Source organism: Perca flavescens, chromosome 16, assembly GCF_004354835.1.
Source record: "Perca flavescens isolate YP-PL-M2 chromosome 16, PFLA_1.0, whole genome shotgun sequence".
Taxonomy (NCBI): Eukaryota; Metazoa; Chordata; class Actinopteri; order Perciformes; family Percidae; genus Perca; species Perca flavescens.
Genome location: NC_041346.1, coordinates 16,808,821 through 16,827,493, shown reverse-complemented (window position 1 = coordinate 16,827,493; position 18,673 = coordinate 16,808,821). Strand labels below are relative to the sequence as shown.

At 39.8% G+C, this 18,673-nt stretch overlaps 1 protein-coding gene and 1 long non-coding RNA gene across 2 annotated transcripts; one reads left to right on the top strand and one right to left on the bottom strand.

The window, feature by feature from the left end:
• The first annotated feature begins 994 nt into the window (after positions 1–994).
• Positions 995–2,845, top strand: LOC114571486 (uncharacterized). The gene is made up of 4 exons (XR_003694650.1): positions 995–1,026; positions 1,433–1,471; positions 1,562–1,597; positions 2,573–2,845. It is a non-coding gene; the product is annotated as an uncharacterized LOC114571486 (long non-coding RNA).
• A 682-nt stretch (positions 2,846–3,527) lies between these two features.
• On the bottom strand, positions 3,528–15,472 carry slc20a1b (solute carrier family 20 member 1b). The gene is made up of 11 exons (XM_028601437.1): positions 15,161–15,472; positions 13,349–14,044; positions 12,849–12,989; positions 11,775–11,860; positions 11,385–11,481; positions 7,971–8,090; positions 6,511–6,789; positions 5,776–6,406; positions 5,428–5,613; positions 5,224–5,308; positions 3,528–4,999 (listed from the first exon to the last, which is right to left on the bottom strand). The coding sequence occupies exons 2-11, from the start codon at positions 13,695–13,697 to the stop codon at positions 4,838–4,840; spliced, it is 2,136 nt and encodes a 711-aa protein (XP_028457238.1). The 5' UTR covers positions 13,698–14,044; positions 15,161–15,472; the 3' UTR covers positions 3,528–4,837.
• Between the last annotated feature and the right edge of the window lie 3,201 nt (positions 15,473–18,673).

The window sequence follows — 18,673 nt, the reverse complement described above, 5'->3', positions numbered from 1 at the left end:
GCTGTGTAGCAAAACACTGTTACAAGTAGAAGTCCTGCATTCAAAGTTTTACTTCAGTAAAAGTATTTTTAAATATTTGATTTTAATTTAATTACTTTATAGTTTGTGAATTCCCCCCAGACTCGTCTTAACCTATACTAATAGATAATAATTTATTTGTTGATTACATTGTAATGCTACATTCCTTCACTTGTATTATTACACAAATTGCCCATTGTTTTGTTACTCTTGCATCATTTCATCACTCTGTCTCCTCAGATCAGATGGAGTTTGAGGCTGCTCAAAAGAACGAGGCCGCTCAGATGAATGGTAAGTTTGACCAAAGTCCAAGGCAATGACCATAACCCAAAATGAGGTGACTTTATAAGCAAATAAACCTTTCATCCATTGCGTTAAGTACAGTTTGTAAAACAAGTTTCAGGTCCATCAATGCTCTTTTTATTTTACCCTTTCCTGTAAAGTGACAGAGGAACAGAACGAGGACCCCCGCTACCTTGGTAAGAGGAACTACATGAGCTCTGACTTCATTCAAAACTAATAAAGTGCTTATTCAGGTGCAGTGTTTAATGCAATCTCTCAAATATTTTACATACAGAGGCTGTTCAAGATGGATCTGGTAAGTTATACTTGTATGATGAACACCTGAACAAATTGATTGTGTGTTAAACGTCACATGTTGAAATGTTTCCAACAGTGGAGGAGCATATTGAAGCTGAGAACGACAACACAGGTGTGTATAAAAACATCCTGCTGGCTTTAATCATAAGACAACATGTGATCTTGTTCAACATTACATAACTTGTAAAACTCTCCTCCAGCAGAAGGAGGTGGGAACTCAGACCTAGCAGCTCATGAAGGTGAGAGAGGTTCTACTGCACCCCTCAGTATCAGCCTGTAGATGGTGATAAAGGACAGTTTAGAAAAGGACTGCAGGCTCTCAAATTACACTTACATGTTAAATATCACAACCTGACTGATTTCTCTCCCACACAGAATCCCAGTCTGAGTCCTCTGAGGAAGCAGATGGTGAGTTTGTGCATTGGGCAGTTTATTTCAGCACATTAAAGCTGCAATTTCACCTTCTGTCATTCACGATTTATGTCTACCATTTTTGACAGGGAAACAGTGATGTAAATCTACACTAAAACACTACAGCAGTTATTAGTGAAGCAAACACTAAATTACAAGCTTTGAATAATACTGTGTGATATTTTCTTCTCAAACAGAATTCAGTTATCCACATATTCATGAATTTCAATTAATGTTTTATTTTACATTTTTACATAGTTGTAAACTACTTTTAAAGAAGATTTAGAGATTAACAACAATAGAAAGGGACTTTTCAAAACAAAGTTACAAAGTGCTTTACATGGTTTAATCAGGTTAAAAACATCTCAGGAATTAGGTAAAGTACATTTTAATGTCTTTTCAGAGCACCCTGAGACAGTGCCAGAGACTGTGAGCAGTTTGGGTAAGATCAAGTAAAATGGCCACTGACTCACTATACTCATGAATCCCACACTATGACTGCTTGCTGTAACTCTCCATTTCTCCTCTGCAGATGAAGTCAGTCAGGATTCAACCAAGAAGGAACAAGGTGAACTTCTAAATGCTACAGACATACTTAAGTAACAATTTACCTAAAGGCTGAATGTATCATTTGTTTACTGGTATTATCCAGAGACGGTAGTTAACTCGTTGTGCCTACTAGGGCAAGATGTGGTGAACTGTTTTGAGCAACACAGTGAAAGTTCAATTGTGCAATAAACAGAATGTGAAAAACAAATCCAGTCAAAGCCGGTCACAGCTGGATTTAAATAGTGGTAAAAATACCTTTTATAGGTTGGGTTTAGAACAGTAAAATGCCTGAAGAGCAATTACAAATGTACAACTCGGCAGCTTGTGAAAACAGTTTAATGTATAAAAACAGTCAAAGCCAATACTCTAGTGAGATACTCAAGTCACCACAGAGATGAGCTGGCTGCTTGACCTCAAAAATAAGATTCTGGGATTGTTTATTTGAACACAGTCCATCTTGCATGTGAGTAAATCTAGGACAAGAATCCAGGGCACTCTGAGGCGTCTGTCCCCAGGTGCTTATTGTGATTGATTTATACTGTATCATCTGCTTCTGGTTATTTTAGGACCAAGGACGCACTGTCCCTGCTCTAAAAGATGCCGAAAGGATTGTTTTAAAATTGATAACAATCCTCTGATCCAAAGTTAATGATGCAGTGATAAAGGTCATCTTTTGGATTATGATGTGAAAAGTCAAATTCCTGAGAAGGGAAAACCTTCATGCACTGGTTTAAAAATAGAGATAATAAACCTGTAGCAGTAATTCCTAACCATTTGGGAGTAGAATAGGCCTTGCTTTGTGCTTTAAAATCACAAACTGCCTGGTGCAGTCACCATTCATCAGTACCATGTCCAGAGGAGTGAGTCATATCAGAAAGACCGAGGTGTGATTCATATAAATTGCTCTGAGAGCCCTGGAAAACTACTGAATTGTGGTGTTTGCAATGTAAAACTAGCGTAAAGGAATCCTCCCTTGTCTGTCCCTGCGTCACAGATGTACTGGAGTGAGAAAACACAGCAGCACGTGGATCCCAACGCTCACTCATCACCCAGTGGCTGAGCTGTACTGAGCTTACTGACAATAAAAGGGAACTATCCACCTATCGGTACAACCTCTCTGTCCTTTTTTGTTTCATGTTACATGCTGTGACAAAATACTTCTGCAGTCTTTCAGAACTGCTTTTTGGTTCTTTTCCTAAGATAATATAACATTATTTTACCACATGAAACTGAATTTGAGGGTATGAAGTTGCAATATATTTGCAGTGGTGGGATGTAACTAAATACATTTACTCAAGTACTGTACTTAAGTACACATTCAAGGTACTTGGACTTTACTTGAGTATTTCTATTTTATGCAACTTTATACTTCTATTCACTTTCAGAATGTAAACATTTTACTTTTACTGCACTACATTTGTCTGACAGCTATAATTAGGAGTTTTTCATCCCCTTCCTGTCCAGTGAAAACTATGCATCTCCAGATTTTTAATGATTGTGATAAACTGAATGAGGGGTTTCTCTTAAAATTCTCCTTAAGCTAAATAAAATTTTAAAAACCTCTTTGATCAGCTAGAAAATGAGTCGTCGCAAAGCTGAAAACAGGACTGTTTTTCTGACATGAAAAGTTGACTTTTTAAAGATACATGGTTCTCACAGGACAGCAATGCTACAAACATATGATCTTATAAATTATGTATTGCTGTAGATTTAACTACCCAACAGTATATAAAAGAGTTAAATTTAGCAAAATCTTAAAAATCTACAGCTGTAAAACGTAACCTACACATTAATGCAGCAGTAATATTAATTCAAAGATATCATATATAATAGTAAACACTGACAGGGAACATTTTACTGCACAATCAAGTATGTTTTGAATGCAGGAGAATTACTTGTTAATTCTCTCTTATTTGTTTTTATATATGCGCAACAAAAACAAGTTCAACTCCAGTATTTTCCCATTTTTATTTGTTTTGTGTGGACAAGAGTATGTTGATGTGCAATAAAAAAACATTTCTTTGGTACCTAAGGGAAAATAAATCAAAAATAATTAAGGCAACTACAGCATCTATAGATCTGATATGCATTTAGTACTGCAGCTAAATGACCACACACACCGTTGGCATGCAACGTATGTTTGCCCTCCTTCAAACAAGAGACCAGATCAGCTCAACACCAAACCACCCAGTTAGATAACTTCCAGTTTTGGGTTCCTGTTTGTCCTCTTTAACAACCTTATTCACCTTCCAAGGCTGGGGGGAGGAAAAAAAAAAGAGGAAATCTAGAATAACCCAAATGTCTAAGCAAGAAAAACATCCTGGGGAAGTAGCCGATACAAGGTGAAGTGTAAAAACACTGAAGGATGCCTAAAGCATTTAACCATCAAAGATGATGCAATCAAGTTTTAACAGAAGACTTACAGTACGTAGGTCTTGTTTGAGAGCACTTGTTTCCCTTAGTTGACCATCTGCGGTTACATTTCTCAAATTCAAGTAAACAATTTCAAGCAGTTATTTCTGCACTGGAGATTCTAATGAGACTGGATCGCAGATAATCCATCAACGATTAGGGCTTTGTCATTTGTCACCTATTATTCCACTGATACGGTATTTCACATACTTTTGCAGGTGGTCATCCAGTGTGTACATTTGGTGCTTCTACCATAGTAAACTATTCAGATAATTGTGTGTCAGAAAGAAGACACTGCAGTGCTGTGAAGGTTTTTCACCTAAAAAAAGAAATACTGATTTTGCATCTACGTTACTTTCAGCATGTGTTATGACTGGAGTTACATCTGCAAAGGCTTATACTGCATTGCAATTGCTCATTTCTTTCTAACGTGTAAAACAAAATGAAAACATGGTTGTATATACATCATTTTAAAGTAAAAAAAAAAAAAAAAAAAGAAAATGGAAGAATAAGTATTAGGAAAAAAAAGCAGATGGTGCTTTTAGATTAACTCGTTACAGAATGATGAGATATGAAAAAGCAAGTCAGAACAAAGAAATGCTAACTTCCCACTGGAAGTAACGCGGCCCAAATGGAACAAACTGCAAATTCTAGGTTGAAAATGATGCAGCCAAGAACCAAAGGCCCATATCACAAGTCCTTCAAACATTTCCTTTTTTTTTTTTTTCTTCCAAAGTTGTTGGCTTGAGGTAAGCGATATATTTTGGCCGTCCAACTTTACTCCTTTTCTCCTGGTGCGCACCGGAGCGCTTTCTTTCTCCTCCCCTGCTTGGGGTGCAGCTCTTATCTATGGGGGAAGGATGCCATAGATGAAGATGGCCATGATGGCGGCACTGATCAGACCAGAGATGGGCACAGTGACAAACCATGCCATGAAGATGTTTCTGAATAGACGCCAGTCTACTGCCTTCCTTGAGCGCAGCCATCCTACTGCAACCACAGAGCCCACCTAGAAACACAGCAGTAATCAGATAAATCCCATCATCTTCCTGAAATTTATGACTTCAGAATATCTCTGCATACCTAAAATGTAAAATTCTATTGAGGAGAAAGTTGCTCCACATTTGGACCGTCTCACAGACTAGGTTCCTGTTTACTGTACCCTCCCTTACACTAAATACTCCTTCCTGTGTCTCAGTCTGGTTCCCAGACCACAGTGTTTGACCAGCTTACCTTGCAGTGGGTGGTGGAGACAGGCAGGCCAATGTTAGAGGCTACCACGACAGTCAGGGCTGAGGCCAGTTCGATGCTGAAACCACTGCCGGGGAATAAAAACAACACTTAAGTCTGAGCATCCTTGCTAAATTTAAAGACTGGTAATGTCTGAGGAGGATGTGGTTTCATGACTAAGGAGAATCAGGTCTGTGGAGTCTATACCTTGAGGGGGTGATGGGGGTAAGGTCCTTGCCCATAGTCTGGATCACTCGGCGACCCCACACCCAGAGTCCAGCGCAGATGCCCACGCCACCGTACAGCAGCAGCCAAATGGGTGTGGGTTCCTCTGAAATCACATGGCTGGTTGTGTACACCAGCCACAGAGCTACCAACGGTCCAATAGCATTACTACAGAGGAAAGAATGAAATTAAATTATATAACCGGGGTCTAAAGATTCAGACTTTAGTTGATCCTTGATAAGTAAAATGTCACCTACAACATGCCAGAGAAACAAAAGCTTAATTTAACAGCCTGATAAAAACATGACCTTCATGAAGGAATCCGCATACCTAACGTCGTTTCCTCCATGGGCAAAGGATCCAAAGCAGGCGGTGAGAATTTGGAGGAACTGGAAGAGAGTGGAGACTTCTGGCTTGTCTGCCTCAAGCCCATCATCTAGAGAGCTTTGGCTGCTAGCTGCATCCTCCTTCGTCATTTCTAGTGTCACATCACCTTCTCCCAGAGCTTCAGGAGTTGTGTGCTCTGCCACAGCATTGCAGTAGCTAGTGTAACTGTCCATACGCACACGCTTCTTGTCCGGAGCCCCTGGCCCTGCGCCCTTGTCGCATTCCTCGTAGGCACGGTAGTCCCCTTCTTTATGCTTGTAGTCTCCGTGCATGCCGATGATAGCCATGGTGTAGGAGGTGTAGCTGTTGTTGCGTCGGATAGGTCGGTCACCCCCCTCGCCCATGCAGTCACCAACCTTGGCCAGGTGGAGCTTGTGCAGCAGGTCCTTGTAGAGGCCAGAGTCCTTGTGGACCGTGTGGTACTGGCTGTAACCGTTACTTGGAGCCTGTGCTGGCCTGTTGTTGAACTGAACCTGGTTGTTGAACTGGACCTGATTGGCTGAATTTGTGGAGCCATTGCTGTGCTGGACCACCTGGTTGTTGACCTGACCGTTTGATTGAACCTGTTTGAGAGCTGCAGAGAGGGGTGAAACATTTTTTTTTAAATTAAATTACATACCATTAATCTACATAATTCTAATTACATATGTTTGAACAATGTTTTCTTGGCATACTTACCACCATTTGCGTCGCTGTCTTCTGTGTCGTCAGAGTCTCCGATGTTAAACGCCACCTTGCGTTCCTTATTATTGTCAACATCGTCAGAATCTCCAATGTCAAACGCCACCCTGCGCTCCTCAGGGGCAGCATGGGGCTGAGCAGAGGGACTTTGATTGACATCTAAGGTGTTAGGCGTAGTCTCCTTGGCAGTCTGTTTCAAGATTGGACATTGGGCCTCTCTTAACTCCCTCTTCTCCATCAGGGGGCTCTCAGAGGGGCTGGAAGACTTCATATCTCCTATTAGGGGAGAAGGTGGAGTGAGATATTGCTTGGGCCATGTCCAAACATATACCCTGTATAGCAGAGAAGTACCAGCACAACATGGGTTTCCTTTCAAACAGAGCTGTACGAGTCTTAATTGCATAACCAGAGTAAAAAAAAAAAAAAAAAAAAAAAAGACTGTCCTATAAATGCAACGTTACCCGTGTTCAAAAGTGAGCCCGAGTTCACAGGATCAGATTATGATCTTACAAGGAACATAATTACACTACTGCTAGCAGCTTAACTTATAAAAGACAGTAAGACTTCTAATAGCCTGTAACTCACATACCATTTGTTTGTGGTTTTTAAGTGAATCAGATAATTCCAATATTTTCTATGATATAATCACAGGAGTATTCTGACCAGTTGGCCACATTGTATCATTTAAACTGGTCAAGGCCAGACCTGAAGCAGTCACCCTCAAGCCACCCACACATGCACTGCAAAGCCTATGTCAACACCTTAAGTCCACCTAGGTTTATTTTTGTTTAGTCAAGGTAAAGACCAATTAGGGGATCACTATGACCCGATTAGGCTGCTCGACTCTGGAGGCTGATCTAGACAGATCATGCTCCCTCAGATAAACCTGTGGTTTCGGTTACTAGAAGATACACTTGACAGGTACTGTAAAATCAATAATCACAATTCAAATTGAAGATATTTTTCTCTGACACTAAATGATTTATTAACCCATTTGTCCCAGATGCTGCGCGCCGTTAATATGGCTACAATTAGAGAAAAGACATTTTTGAACATTAGTTTTGTATTTATACGTTTTGCAAAAGGTTCTATTGAAACCTAATGGTAAACTACATGGGGAAAATGAATGGTGTTCCCCTGCATCACCGAAACCACACCAATGGTGTGTAAATGCAGATGGCCCTTGTTTTGTTTTTTTTAAACTTTAATCCAGGATTATAGAACTGGTGACAATATTTTCAGATGATTTTCATTAGAGCGACTCCATTATGACAAAATATCCCAAAGCTCCATTTGCTGGATTAATAGGAGACCTCAGTGTGAATAGGTTGAGGTTACAGGTGCAATGCTAAATCCCTCGCTTGTCCAGTGGCAGCGAGAAAAAAAACATAATAATTTCAGTGGTCAGCTGAATCAGCAGGTTGCCAAAAAATTAAAAACAAAAAAAGATGACTTACGTTCAATCTTCTTCTTGAGGCGAGGGCAGACAATAAACCAGACCACAATGGCGGTCAGCACAGAGAAGCCCAATGAGATGAGCAGGGTACCCCACCAAGGGATCTTGTCGAATCCCAGCACTGAAGGATCATCAGATGCCAAGGACGCAATCAGACACACACAAAAGGAGAATAGAGAAAGGCAGTTTTAAAAAACAAGGCAGCGAGTGCTACCTTTTACTGGACAACACAAAAAGTTGTCTGAAACAGCAAACTTACAACTGAGCAATTTCATAAAAATATGTAAAAAAGTTAAACAGTATTTTAGTAAGTCAACATGAGGTCAGGTTAGGAGGAACTTGCATTCTTATTTAAAAATGTGAATGGCACCAATGAATGAAAAGTAACTACAGGGAAATAACAATAACTTCAATGAGATTTCTTTTGACTCTAGTTGTTACAAGCATGACTGCACTGTGTCACATACTAGTTAGACATGGAAATATGTGTACCCCTGGATGCGAACAGTTATGCAACACCCAAAAAATGTCACCATGACACTAAAATGCCCTGCCAACACTGCACATGGACAACAAGTTCCTAAAAAGGTGACATTACTTAAAGAGGGAAAGAAGGGGGGGTGTAGCTATAAGGACACTCTCTTGCCAAGACTGCAGCAAAGCTGGTGCAGCAGAAGTAGATATAATGCAGCACATGCTGGCAGAAAGCAACCATTTAAATTTTCCCAGGGGAAGCAGTCATCTTGGTCATACAGAGAAGATGCAAGTCAGCAGTGTAGTTAGGAGAAAACTAAAACAAGAGCTGCTGGAAATTCCAACACCACCACCTCTGATGAGAGGACAATGGCCATGCATAATTAAAAAAAACACTTTCACTAGTTTGGGACTGGGGCTTAAGATAAACAAAAGAAAACTAGGGCCAAGGCTAAGCAATAACTGTCTCGAGTCCAGTCCACAGTGCACTCTCTCCACTGAGTCACGCTGCAGCATGAGACTGCAGAGCACCTAACTGATGTTTATTTAGTTATGCAATGGAAGCTGGAAACTGGGGATGCATAAGAGGGAAAACAACAAGGAGGCTCTGTAACCGCTGTGGCTCACATGGAATGGGACATCCAGTAACAGGTGTAATACAGCTAGATATCACTGTGCTCCAACACCCTGGGGAAAATGAAAAGTAGGGACCAAAAAAAAAAAAGAAAAGAAAAAAAAGGGTTGTGACACTATTCTTTGTCACGGTGACTTGTTTGTAGGCACCTTCCTTCAAAATATAAAAGAAAGGATTTAAAAGCTAGTCTAGGTCTGTCTGATAAACACTCCCACACAAAAGGGATGAGATTATACCACAGCCATGCAGTGGGATGAAGGGACTGCACAGGAAATTGACTAACCACGGCTGCATTCCAAACCCCTCCCATAAACCTCTGTATCCCATGACCTACATCACCCAATAACATGGCTTGTTGTTTTGTTACCATATGTACATCTCGCCACGAACCCAAATTACAATGAGTGGCAGTTTATGACTCACTTGGCAAGGAACCTTTGGTTATTTGTCCTCACTTTTCTCTAGAAGCAGATGCAGCGAGAGTATTAGAATTAAGTGACAGCTGCATTAAGTCTCAGCACTGAAGGGACCTGTAAGTCTAACGTTCATTTCTCACAATAAGTACCTATTGTGAGAAATGACAATAACACCCAAGACGCCTAGGATTTTGTTTCAGGTTCATGGCTCAGGTTAAAACAAGTCATTCATACTAAGATGTGTGTATCCATTTTATGTTGCTAATAGTTTGGTGTCCCCAAAGCAACCAACGCTACCGGGTGTTTGTTTTTAAGTGGGTAACCCAGGCAGAAAATTCGTATCCACGCATTCATTGGAGACAGGCTTTTCTCTGAACAGACTGAATTCAGGGCCAATACAGCTGATGTAAGGAACAGTATCTGCGAGATGCCACGAAGAGTTGAAAATGATTTTATACTGACTTAGAAAGCCATATCCAGGTGACAAGGCGTGGGACATTTTAATAAGCTAGGCATTATATCTTAATTCTGTTTATGTGGTAGATTTATATTTTACAATGCATGGGGATGCAGTGGAGTGACAGCACCTAGGTGATTTATAAGGTGTGAAGAACCCAAGTCACACTAAGCCTCATCTGCAAACGACAGCTGACCCTCAAATTCTTTGGCCTAAATTGCATGCACATGCTGACTTGAGGTCTCTGGCACTGGTGTATATATTGAGTATAGGAATGTGCTGTGGGATGCCTGGTGTCCAATCGCACCACTATGATAAGATCTAAAACAGGGAACCAAACGTACTGTACTCCGTTGAGTTCAGATATCACTGCTGCATTAGAGTGCATAGGTCAGCTGTTGTCATGTGTGCCAGTGTAGTACACTATCCAAAACTCGGCCAGAATACGGGATGACAAGAGAGGTCTGACTTTGGATGATGAAAAACAAAATACTTTAAAATGGATGGATACTGAATTAGATGGGATTCATGCTTTGTCTTATTATTATTATTATTATTATTATTATTATTATCATCATCATCATCATGCAGGAATCGACGATTAACTCAATATTAAACTCCACTGTGGTCTTGAGGCTTTACCAGTGAGATCTCAGTGTGTGAGTGGGGACAATTTAAGGAGGATGCAGTGGGTTTTGTAAATGTGTCTGAAATGCAACCTCGCACCTTTTTTATGTGAGGTACCCAAGTACAGGTCCCCATGTACAGTGTGTCGAGGTGTGAGGAACGTCACACAACTGTACAGAATGTGCCTGACTAAGCAGGGCTATGGGCTATGCTGGAACTGCAAGTGATCTCCTCTCTGAGTGTGCTGCTGATATGCATGCACACATCAGTGCACCATATCTGGTCAAACTCTGGCCTGTAGCAGCCATTTAATGGCCCAGGCCAGCTAACATCTTGAACTGTTAGGCCCTGTAGAGAGAAGAAAACAAAAAGGAGCGAAAATTGCTCATTTAATGAAAAGTTTCTGAGGACAAAAATCCAACAAGCATTCAGAGCATTACTGGACAAATTCTAAGCGGCAATACAACTACTAGCAGTAGACAACTATAACCATTTCCAACACCCTCTTTACTTCTCTTTTCCTCCTTCATGTCTGAAGAGCAGACAGTGACGTCAAGAGTCAAGTGAAATCTTATTTCCATCTCCCTGTTGTGCTCCGCTTTAAAACTTCATTCCAGCTATGACCCACATAGAACCACAAGCAAGAGAGCCCCAAAAAACATGTTAAATAAACACAGCTTCTGTAAAAATGGTCAACAGTCTGGTTGAGTCTGGAATATGTGTGGGCATCCGGCTGTCTGAGGGAGTGGTTTATTTTAGGCTGTGGGCAGGCATGCAAAGCAAAATGACTGAAACAATGATACTCACTCGGAGCTCCAGTGAACATGATAGAGAACAGGTTAATTCCCATAGTCATGGCGTAGAAGACAGGCAGGGCCCTCAATCCATTAGGAACAGGGTCTTTCTACAGGGACAAAACAGAGCACCAAGTCAGAAAAACACATTCCACTGTATGAACAGAACTGTCCCATTTTGCTGTCAGGTTACAGTAATTTGAATCTCACTGTATGATGTGGATAAGGAACTGCTTCAGAAAACAATTGCCCGATTCTCATCATGTAACAAACAGTTCCTCGATTTCATTTTGGCAGTGGTATAGTACGGTGTTGAAAGTGACCTAAAACCGATCACTCCGGAAGGTTCCTGTCTCACTCACAAAAACACATACTATCTACAATTTGATAACAGCCAGCTTACCTTGCGTAAGATGAACATGCGCACAAAGTAGAAAACAATGGCTGACATTATTCCAGACAAAAGGGGGCTCAGGAACCAGGAAGCAACTGCAAATTAAAGAAATAATATGAGAATTGCAATTTAGTGGAAATGTAATATGTGACAGTTAGGTCACACACAAAAAAACACATCCTTAAAAAGTATTTTTTTTTGGAAATACAAGTCCTGTTGGGAAACAATCCTAACATATCACAAACAGGAAATCTCATCTCAGCTTCTATCAACTATGCCAGTTGCCAATTTTAACTATTTAAGTTACTATAATCATTTCCCTGATAAAAAGGGACATTCTTTGGCTCAGGAAAGGGAAGTTTGGGGGTCCCCTGCTGGAGCTGCTGCCCCCGCGACCCGACCCCAGTCAAGCGGGCAAAGATGGATTCTTTGGTAGTTTGGCAACATAGATACCTGTCCCATTGACAGGAAAGATGGATTGTTTTCGTCGTTCAGTAATTAGGGTTCCTTGGTATAACATTTCAGGCCCTTTCCATAACTGAATGGCATTAAAGTTGTATTATTTCTGATTCAGTTATGTTGTTTTTACAAAAAGGGCAGTGTGGTTAACATCAGATTTGGGCTTTCCATAGAGGAACATAGACCTGAATCCCACATCTAATGCAACAAATGTGAGAAATAACTTGTGAAATTAGTACATCTACTGTATATTCCGGTAAAACTTTGACTATAATTGCCTAATGTTCTCGGGCGTGCATAAAGAGCTTATCAAAAGTCCTGCCTTCCCTACCTTGACAGTCCAGCCAAATATTCCAAAACATAAGTGACTACTGGAATCACACACATTCCATATTTTATGTGTTGTGAATTGAGCTCTGAATTGGCAACAGCCATACATAAATAAATATTGCATTGTTGAACTGAGTATTGAAGGTCATCAACACAGACAAAACACTAGCTGATTTATTAGGATAACACTGCATTACCAATCACGCCCTGCCATTACATTAATATAGTCACTGATGCATTCCAACCAAACACTGAAGACATTTCTAGGTCAGCTGATTGGAGTGTCCGACTTACCGATACTGAGGATTTTGTACCACATGACTCCCTGCTGGCCTCTAGCAACCAGCGAGAAGCCGATAGTTGCACCAACAATGCAGTGTGTTCCAGAGATGGGTAGCTTAAGGAAGGAGGCAGCCAGCTGCCACACAGCAGAACCTATGAGAATAGATAAATGAATCACATCAGTCGAGATGTAGACCTTGTTTCAGCTTCCTCATACCTTTTCAGACAATTTTTAATATCAGCAAAAAGGAAACCTAATACAGTTTGCATACAGTAGAAACTAACAAAATTAGAGAACATTTGTTGTTTATAGCAATTTCATATCAATATCAAACTTTTTTTTGGCAATCCGATTCAGAAATTTCCCAAACAAAGCCCTATTCCCAGGTGTTGGTTTGAAATTACATTTTCGAGTTGTAAGAACCAAACGGTCCTACGTGCCACCAAGTTCTATACACAGGGTTCAATGAACGCAGGTTTAACTACATGCAAGATAAGCTGCAGATACTCACCAAACATGGCACTGGTGTATCCAGCCATCAACACGTGCTCAGAGCCATTGTACATGCTGTTGTCGATGATACCATTGCGGATGGTATCACTCACTTTGGCCCCAAGGAGTACAGAGCCCAGAGTCTCAAACACTGTAGCCAGAATGCATGCCTGTCGCAAGGTGACCACTCCAGAGCCCACGGCTGTGCCAAATGAGTTAGCAACATCATTGGCACCCACGGAAAAGGCTAAGACAAAGGCGATGATGAAGCCAATAATCAGCAGCCACATGTACTCTGTAAGAGGAGTCTGGGTCGCTATTGCCATTGTGCTAGCCAGTATTATTGCAGTTGCAGTTGTTGAAACCATGATTGCAGACTATAGAGAAATTGCTTCACAATTTTAAAAAAAGGGAATTAAGGTCTGTCGAAGCTATTTATATAATGCTACTTATAAACAGCAACTAGGAAAGAGGTAAATGGTTAAATAAATAATTAACTTATTTAGGCCTGCCTGTTTTAAACAGGATTTCTGAGATTTAGCAGTGCAAACTTGTAATGCATTTACCCGGTACTGACCATAAAATAATTAAGAGGTATAGTGTGGGCCTATTGCTATCCTGTAATTATACTAGCTATGTTGCTGTTCCTTTTGTGCTGAGATATTAAACCGACTGCCATTGTGCAACTGTAACTGCAGATGAGCAGAGGTACATCCTGAAAAGACAAAAGACAGAAAAGGCCTGCTTTAATTTAAACAGTTTCTTCCCATTCCACCTTCATGTGGAAGGTCATGAAAAGCATAGCTAGAGAAAAGACATTGACAACACTGGAGGAAATGAATGGAGATCAGAGAGATTAAAACTGATAAATCAGCATCTTTAAAACGAAAGATAACAACGTAAAAGGGTGAAACGCTTGGACAGGAAGGTGGGTCTAATAGCCTTTCGTGAAACCAATAGGAAGCCATTTTCGTGAATGTCGCAGGAAGAAACCGAATGTTATAATACACCAACGTCCTCTAATATCACCCAGACAGTTTACCTGTTTAACGGTTTATTGCAGTTTTTGTTTAGCACTGCGGACCACAAATGTTACGAGATAAGGATCTCGTAACGACATTAGAATCGTTGCACACGTGTCGTCATCCATTCATATAACACAGCCCTGAACACGAGCGCCATCTGTTCATACCATTTCACGCAATCAAACAGAAACAGCTCGACCGATAGACTAGACAGTACGTCTTTAAGTTATTTAATGTGTAGTTATATTAGCTATAATAGCTAATGTTTATACGCAGTATTTATGTTATTATACGCAGTTTGAATAGTGTCTCACGTGCTTTTTGTAAAAGGGGATGCAACCGGATGTGATTCAGTTTAAGGAACACAAACCACCTCCGACTGACCGTGGGCAGTCGCCGGTGTGTATGTCGTGCTAATTTTTAATGACATGCCAAGTGAGCATTCACTTGGCATGTCAATTTAACAAAAAAAAAAATAGCACGACAGATGGTCAATACTGTTAAAATACAGTTTTCACTGCGTTCAACCGACAATAACGTAGCTAACGTTAGACAAGTCTCTGCCTCCGCTTATAACATTAGCTACTAAATGTAACGTTAACAGCAAACGGATCACTTAAATCATAGCTAGATAAGTGGTTAACATAACGCTAGCTAGATATATCTTTAAGTAGTGAATACATAGCACAATGGTTTATTTCCGGCTAACGTTAGCTTCACATTATCATCGAATAGTGATTTTTGTTAAGGCGTTCAGTAAATAAAATAGAGGTATTCTGATACAAAGTGTAAATTATAAAACTTACCACACGTTGCAGTTGTCAGTCCTGTGAAAAATAGAGCGATGTTAGCCAGTAAGCTAATTAGCGCGCGCACACACTGTATCTTTACGATAGCGCGCGCGGGACAATGAAAAAATTAAACTGATTTGGAAATCGATCCCCTTCAAAAAAAGATGCCTTACGTTAAAAAATAAAAGTGACCACGTCACAAGCTATTTACGACTATTTGATTCGATATGATAGAACTCCAAATCCAGAACCGTCTCAGTTTGAATGAGAGCCTCGCAGCCGCATGTGTAGAACTTGCTCGTGCCGGTTAAACGGAACAGGGGTTTCTTTTTTTTATTGGATACACCCTTCGTAAAGCCCCGCCCCACCACCCAGCTGTCAGCGAGACTTTTTTTTTGTTTTTACCCACGTCACGCGTTCATCGAATGGATGTACAACTTCGTCGGAAAATTCCACTCTTCGTTTTCAACTTTATTTAACACATCACATGTTCACTTATAGTGAACATGCTACTACTTTAGTACATACTAAAATAGCCGTTAATCTATCGATTTCTGCAGCCTAGCTGTCACAAAAAACACAATCACCCCTAGTAACCTCTTTCCTAACTACGGAAAATGTCCCGTCAAAACAATCCAGGAAAACACGGGTGGTGGTGATGTTGACTGGATTAGGCTACAGAAGACTTGTCATTCATTCAAGTGCATCCGACCGGACATGATAACATTCACCCTCTAACAAAAGTCGTTTCCTTTGATGTTTATTGTGTTCAAGAGAGACGTGATATGTTAAAACGAAGAAGTGCTCAATAAGCATAGCAAAATATGTTTGGCCAAAACGTGTTTGCATGACAGCAACGAGGTAAACATAATTTACAAAACACACTACATAGGCTACAGGCTATTTATTAAGCCTACATGGGAAAATGCTGTAATAACAGCATATTTAATTATTATTTTATTATGACCTCATTCCCACCATTGTCTCATATTATTTGACGTCATTTATTTTGAGGATTATGGAAAACTTTCTCGTTCCCAATCCATTGGGCAATGTTTAGGGTCGGCCACAGTTGTAGGCTAGGCCTACTTACGATTATTGTCCTAGTACATGAAGGCAGCATTTCACAAAGGAAAGAGTGGCGATTACATCTTTTTCATAATCGGGGAATTACCGTTTTCATCATGAGTTACTCAGACTAAACCACAAAGGTTACTCGAACGATTAGTGGAACTGTAAATGTCATAAAAGAACTCGGAATTCGAAGAGTTTACTGATGTTTGTTTTTCTAGCTTCCATAGTCCTGAACAAACATAAACTTAAAACCTAATAGGCCTAGGCTACTGAAAAACAATTGCTACTTAATTTTTTACGTTTAGCCCAACGGTCAAATGGCATAGCCTACTCACAGAAAGACATGTTGTTAACGTGTACAGTATTCCAGTGTATGTGAGTGCATCAAAAAGCCAGAGTCAAATTCACTGTAGGCCTATACGTTTAGCCTACACTTGCCATTAAAACTGATATTATTTTATTACGACCTCACTCCCACCATTGTCTCTTATTATTTGACGTCATTTATTTTGAGGATTATGGAAAACCTTCTCGTTCCCAATCCATTGGGCAATGCTTAGGGTCGGCCACACTTGTACTTACGATTCTTGTCCTGGCACATGAAGGCAGCATTTCCCAAAGGAGTGGCGATTACATATTTTTAATAATCGGGGAGTTACCGTTTTCATCATGAGTTAGGCTACTCAGACTAATAATAGGCCTACGCCTCCTTTTCAAATTCACTGTAGGCCATTAAATATACTGATAACCATTTCCCTTAATGCATAGGCCTATATATACAACTCCTTAGAGCAGAACTGTGGATTTGTTTGTTTTAGAGATAACACAAACTAGATAAATAAGGCAAATGCTGTGTTTGCACGAGGTTATTTTAAAAACATCTTGTCTCATGGTCTTATGATAGGCTACTGAAGTCATTCAGCCTTGAGCAAGACACATGATTGAAAATAAAACAATGTAACCTATTGTTACACCCACTTCTTCAATGTAATGACCATGTAGTAAAAATAATGTGTTAATATATAGGTTAATGAATTACCTATGTCCTATTTTGTTTATAGACTTTTGACAGTGCAAACTGCACAAGATAATTGAATGAATGGCTGAATGAAAGGGTTGGACAAAGAGAAAACCCATAACACTGTTGCTTCCATTGAGTCCTGGGGAACCTAAAAGACTAGAGCTTTGTTGAGTGCAGTGCACACAGTAGCCTACCTCTTCCAAACAATATATTAGCCAAATTCTCTCTGAATTTTTTTTTTTTATTTGATTTGTGTATTTCTTTTAATTTTGAACAAACAGTTCAGCTTGTATCAGACATAGGCTGATATATGGCAACACTTCTTGTTCTCTGCATGGTTAAACAGTGCCATCTGGCGTAGGCTACATTTCTTTTTCTGCCTATATATTTTTCTATGACAATTCCACTGTGAAAATTGCTCTTTATTTTTTATAGGCTAATGACGATTCCATTGTAAAAAAAGAAAAAAATTACTCTTTTATTATAGTTTTCTAACTCCACTGTTGAAGGTTCAGAATAAATCTGGCCCAGGCAGCACAAACCCAAATCCACAGCTGTGTCTTTGGCATGTTACTGAACTGAAGACATAGAGTAAAAGAATGAGCACAACAACTGTGTTTTCCCTTTGCTGTATAAATGAGCCAGAAAAACTTTTTTAGTTTTCTTGGCCATACCATTCATACAAATTATACGATTTTCACAAAAATCTTGGCAGCAAGTTAAAATATGGCATAGCCTATCGGACATCATTAGTAAGGCTACTTAATCAGGATTTCTCAAAGGCAGATAGGCCTATGTCAAAAATAATATGCGCTTGGTTCTGGACTTTATTGATTACAGTCACGGAGTACACTTGATCTCAAAACCTATGGTAAAACTGAAACATTGGCTGTCAGAACTAATTGCATAAGTTTCCAATTCCCTCTAAAGCTCCAAATCCATAAATATGGATTTTCTCTATTCCAAAACTATCCAGAAGTAGGCTAATCAATAGAAGAAGAAAAATATTGAATTCTGGTATGTTATCATCATGACAAATCCCCCCCCTCCCCAGGTAGGGAAACTATATGCCTACACTTATGTCTGAATAAAAAAAATTCTAGCCCCTTGCTCAGCTTATTATTTTGTATTTATTATGTTATTATCTTTAATACCATGTAGGCCTACAGTTACTATTTTGACATTATGTTCATCACTTCACTTCATGTTCACTAACTTGTCATTATTTCCTAATGTATAAAATATGGTTAAGCTGAAAATTTTAGAAACAAACTCATACATTGTTCCACACCGGGTTTGTAGTAGCCTAGGCCTAGGCCTATTCTTAACTGTGTGCTAAATCAAGAGGTTGTGACTTTGAGCAAATAGGTTATAAAAATGATAACCTTTTTGCTTTGAATTTGAACCAAGGTTTCAACAACACCGTTGGAAGG

Excerpts from the sequence above, each read along its gene's own strand:
- slc20a1b (XM_028601437.1), bottom strand. The coding sequence starts at position 13,697 with ATGGTTTCAACAACTGCAACTGCAATAATACTGGCTAGCACAATGGCA. Across the intron at positions 11,861-12,848 it reads GTACAAAATCCTCAGTATCG|TTGCTTCCTGGTTCCTGAGC; the intron begins GTAAGTCGGACA and ends TTTAATTTGCAG. Across the intron at positions 8,091-11,384 it reads CATGTTCACTGGAGCTCCGA|TGCTGGGATTCGACAAGATC; the intron begins GTGAGTATCATT and ends ATGATCCTTCAG.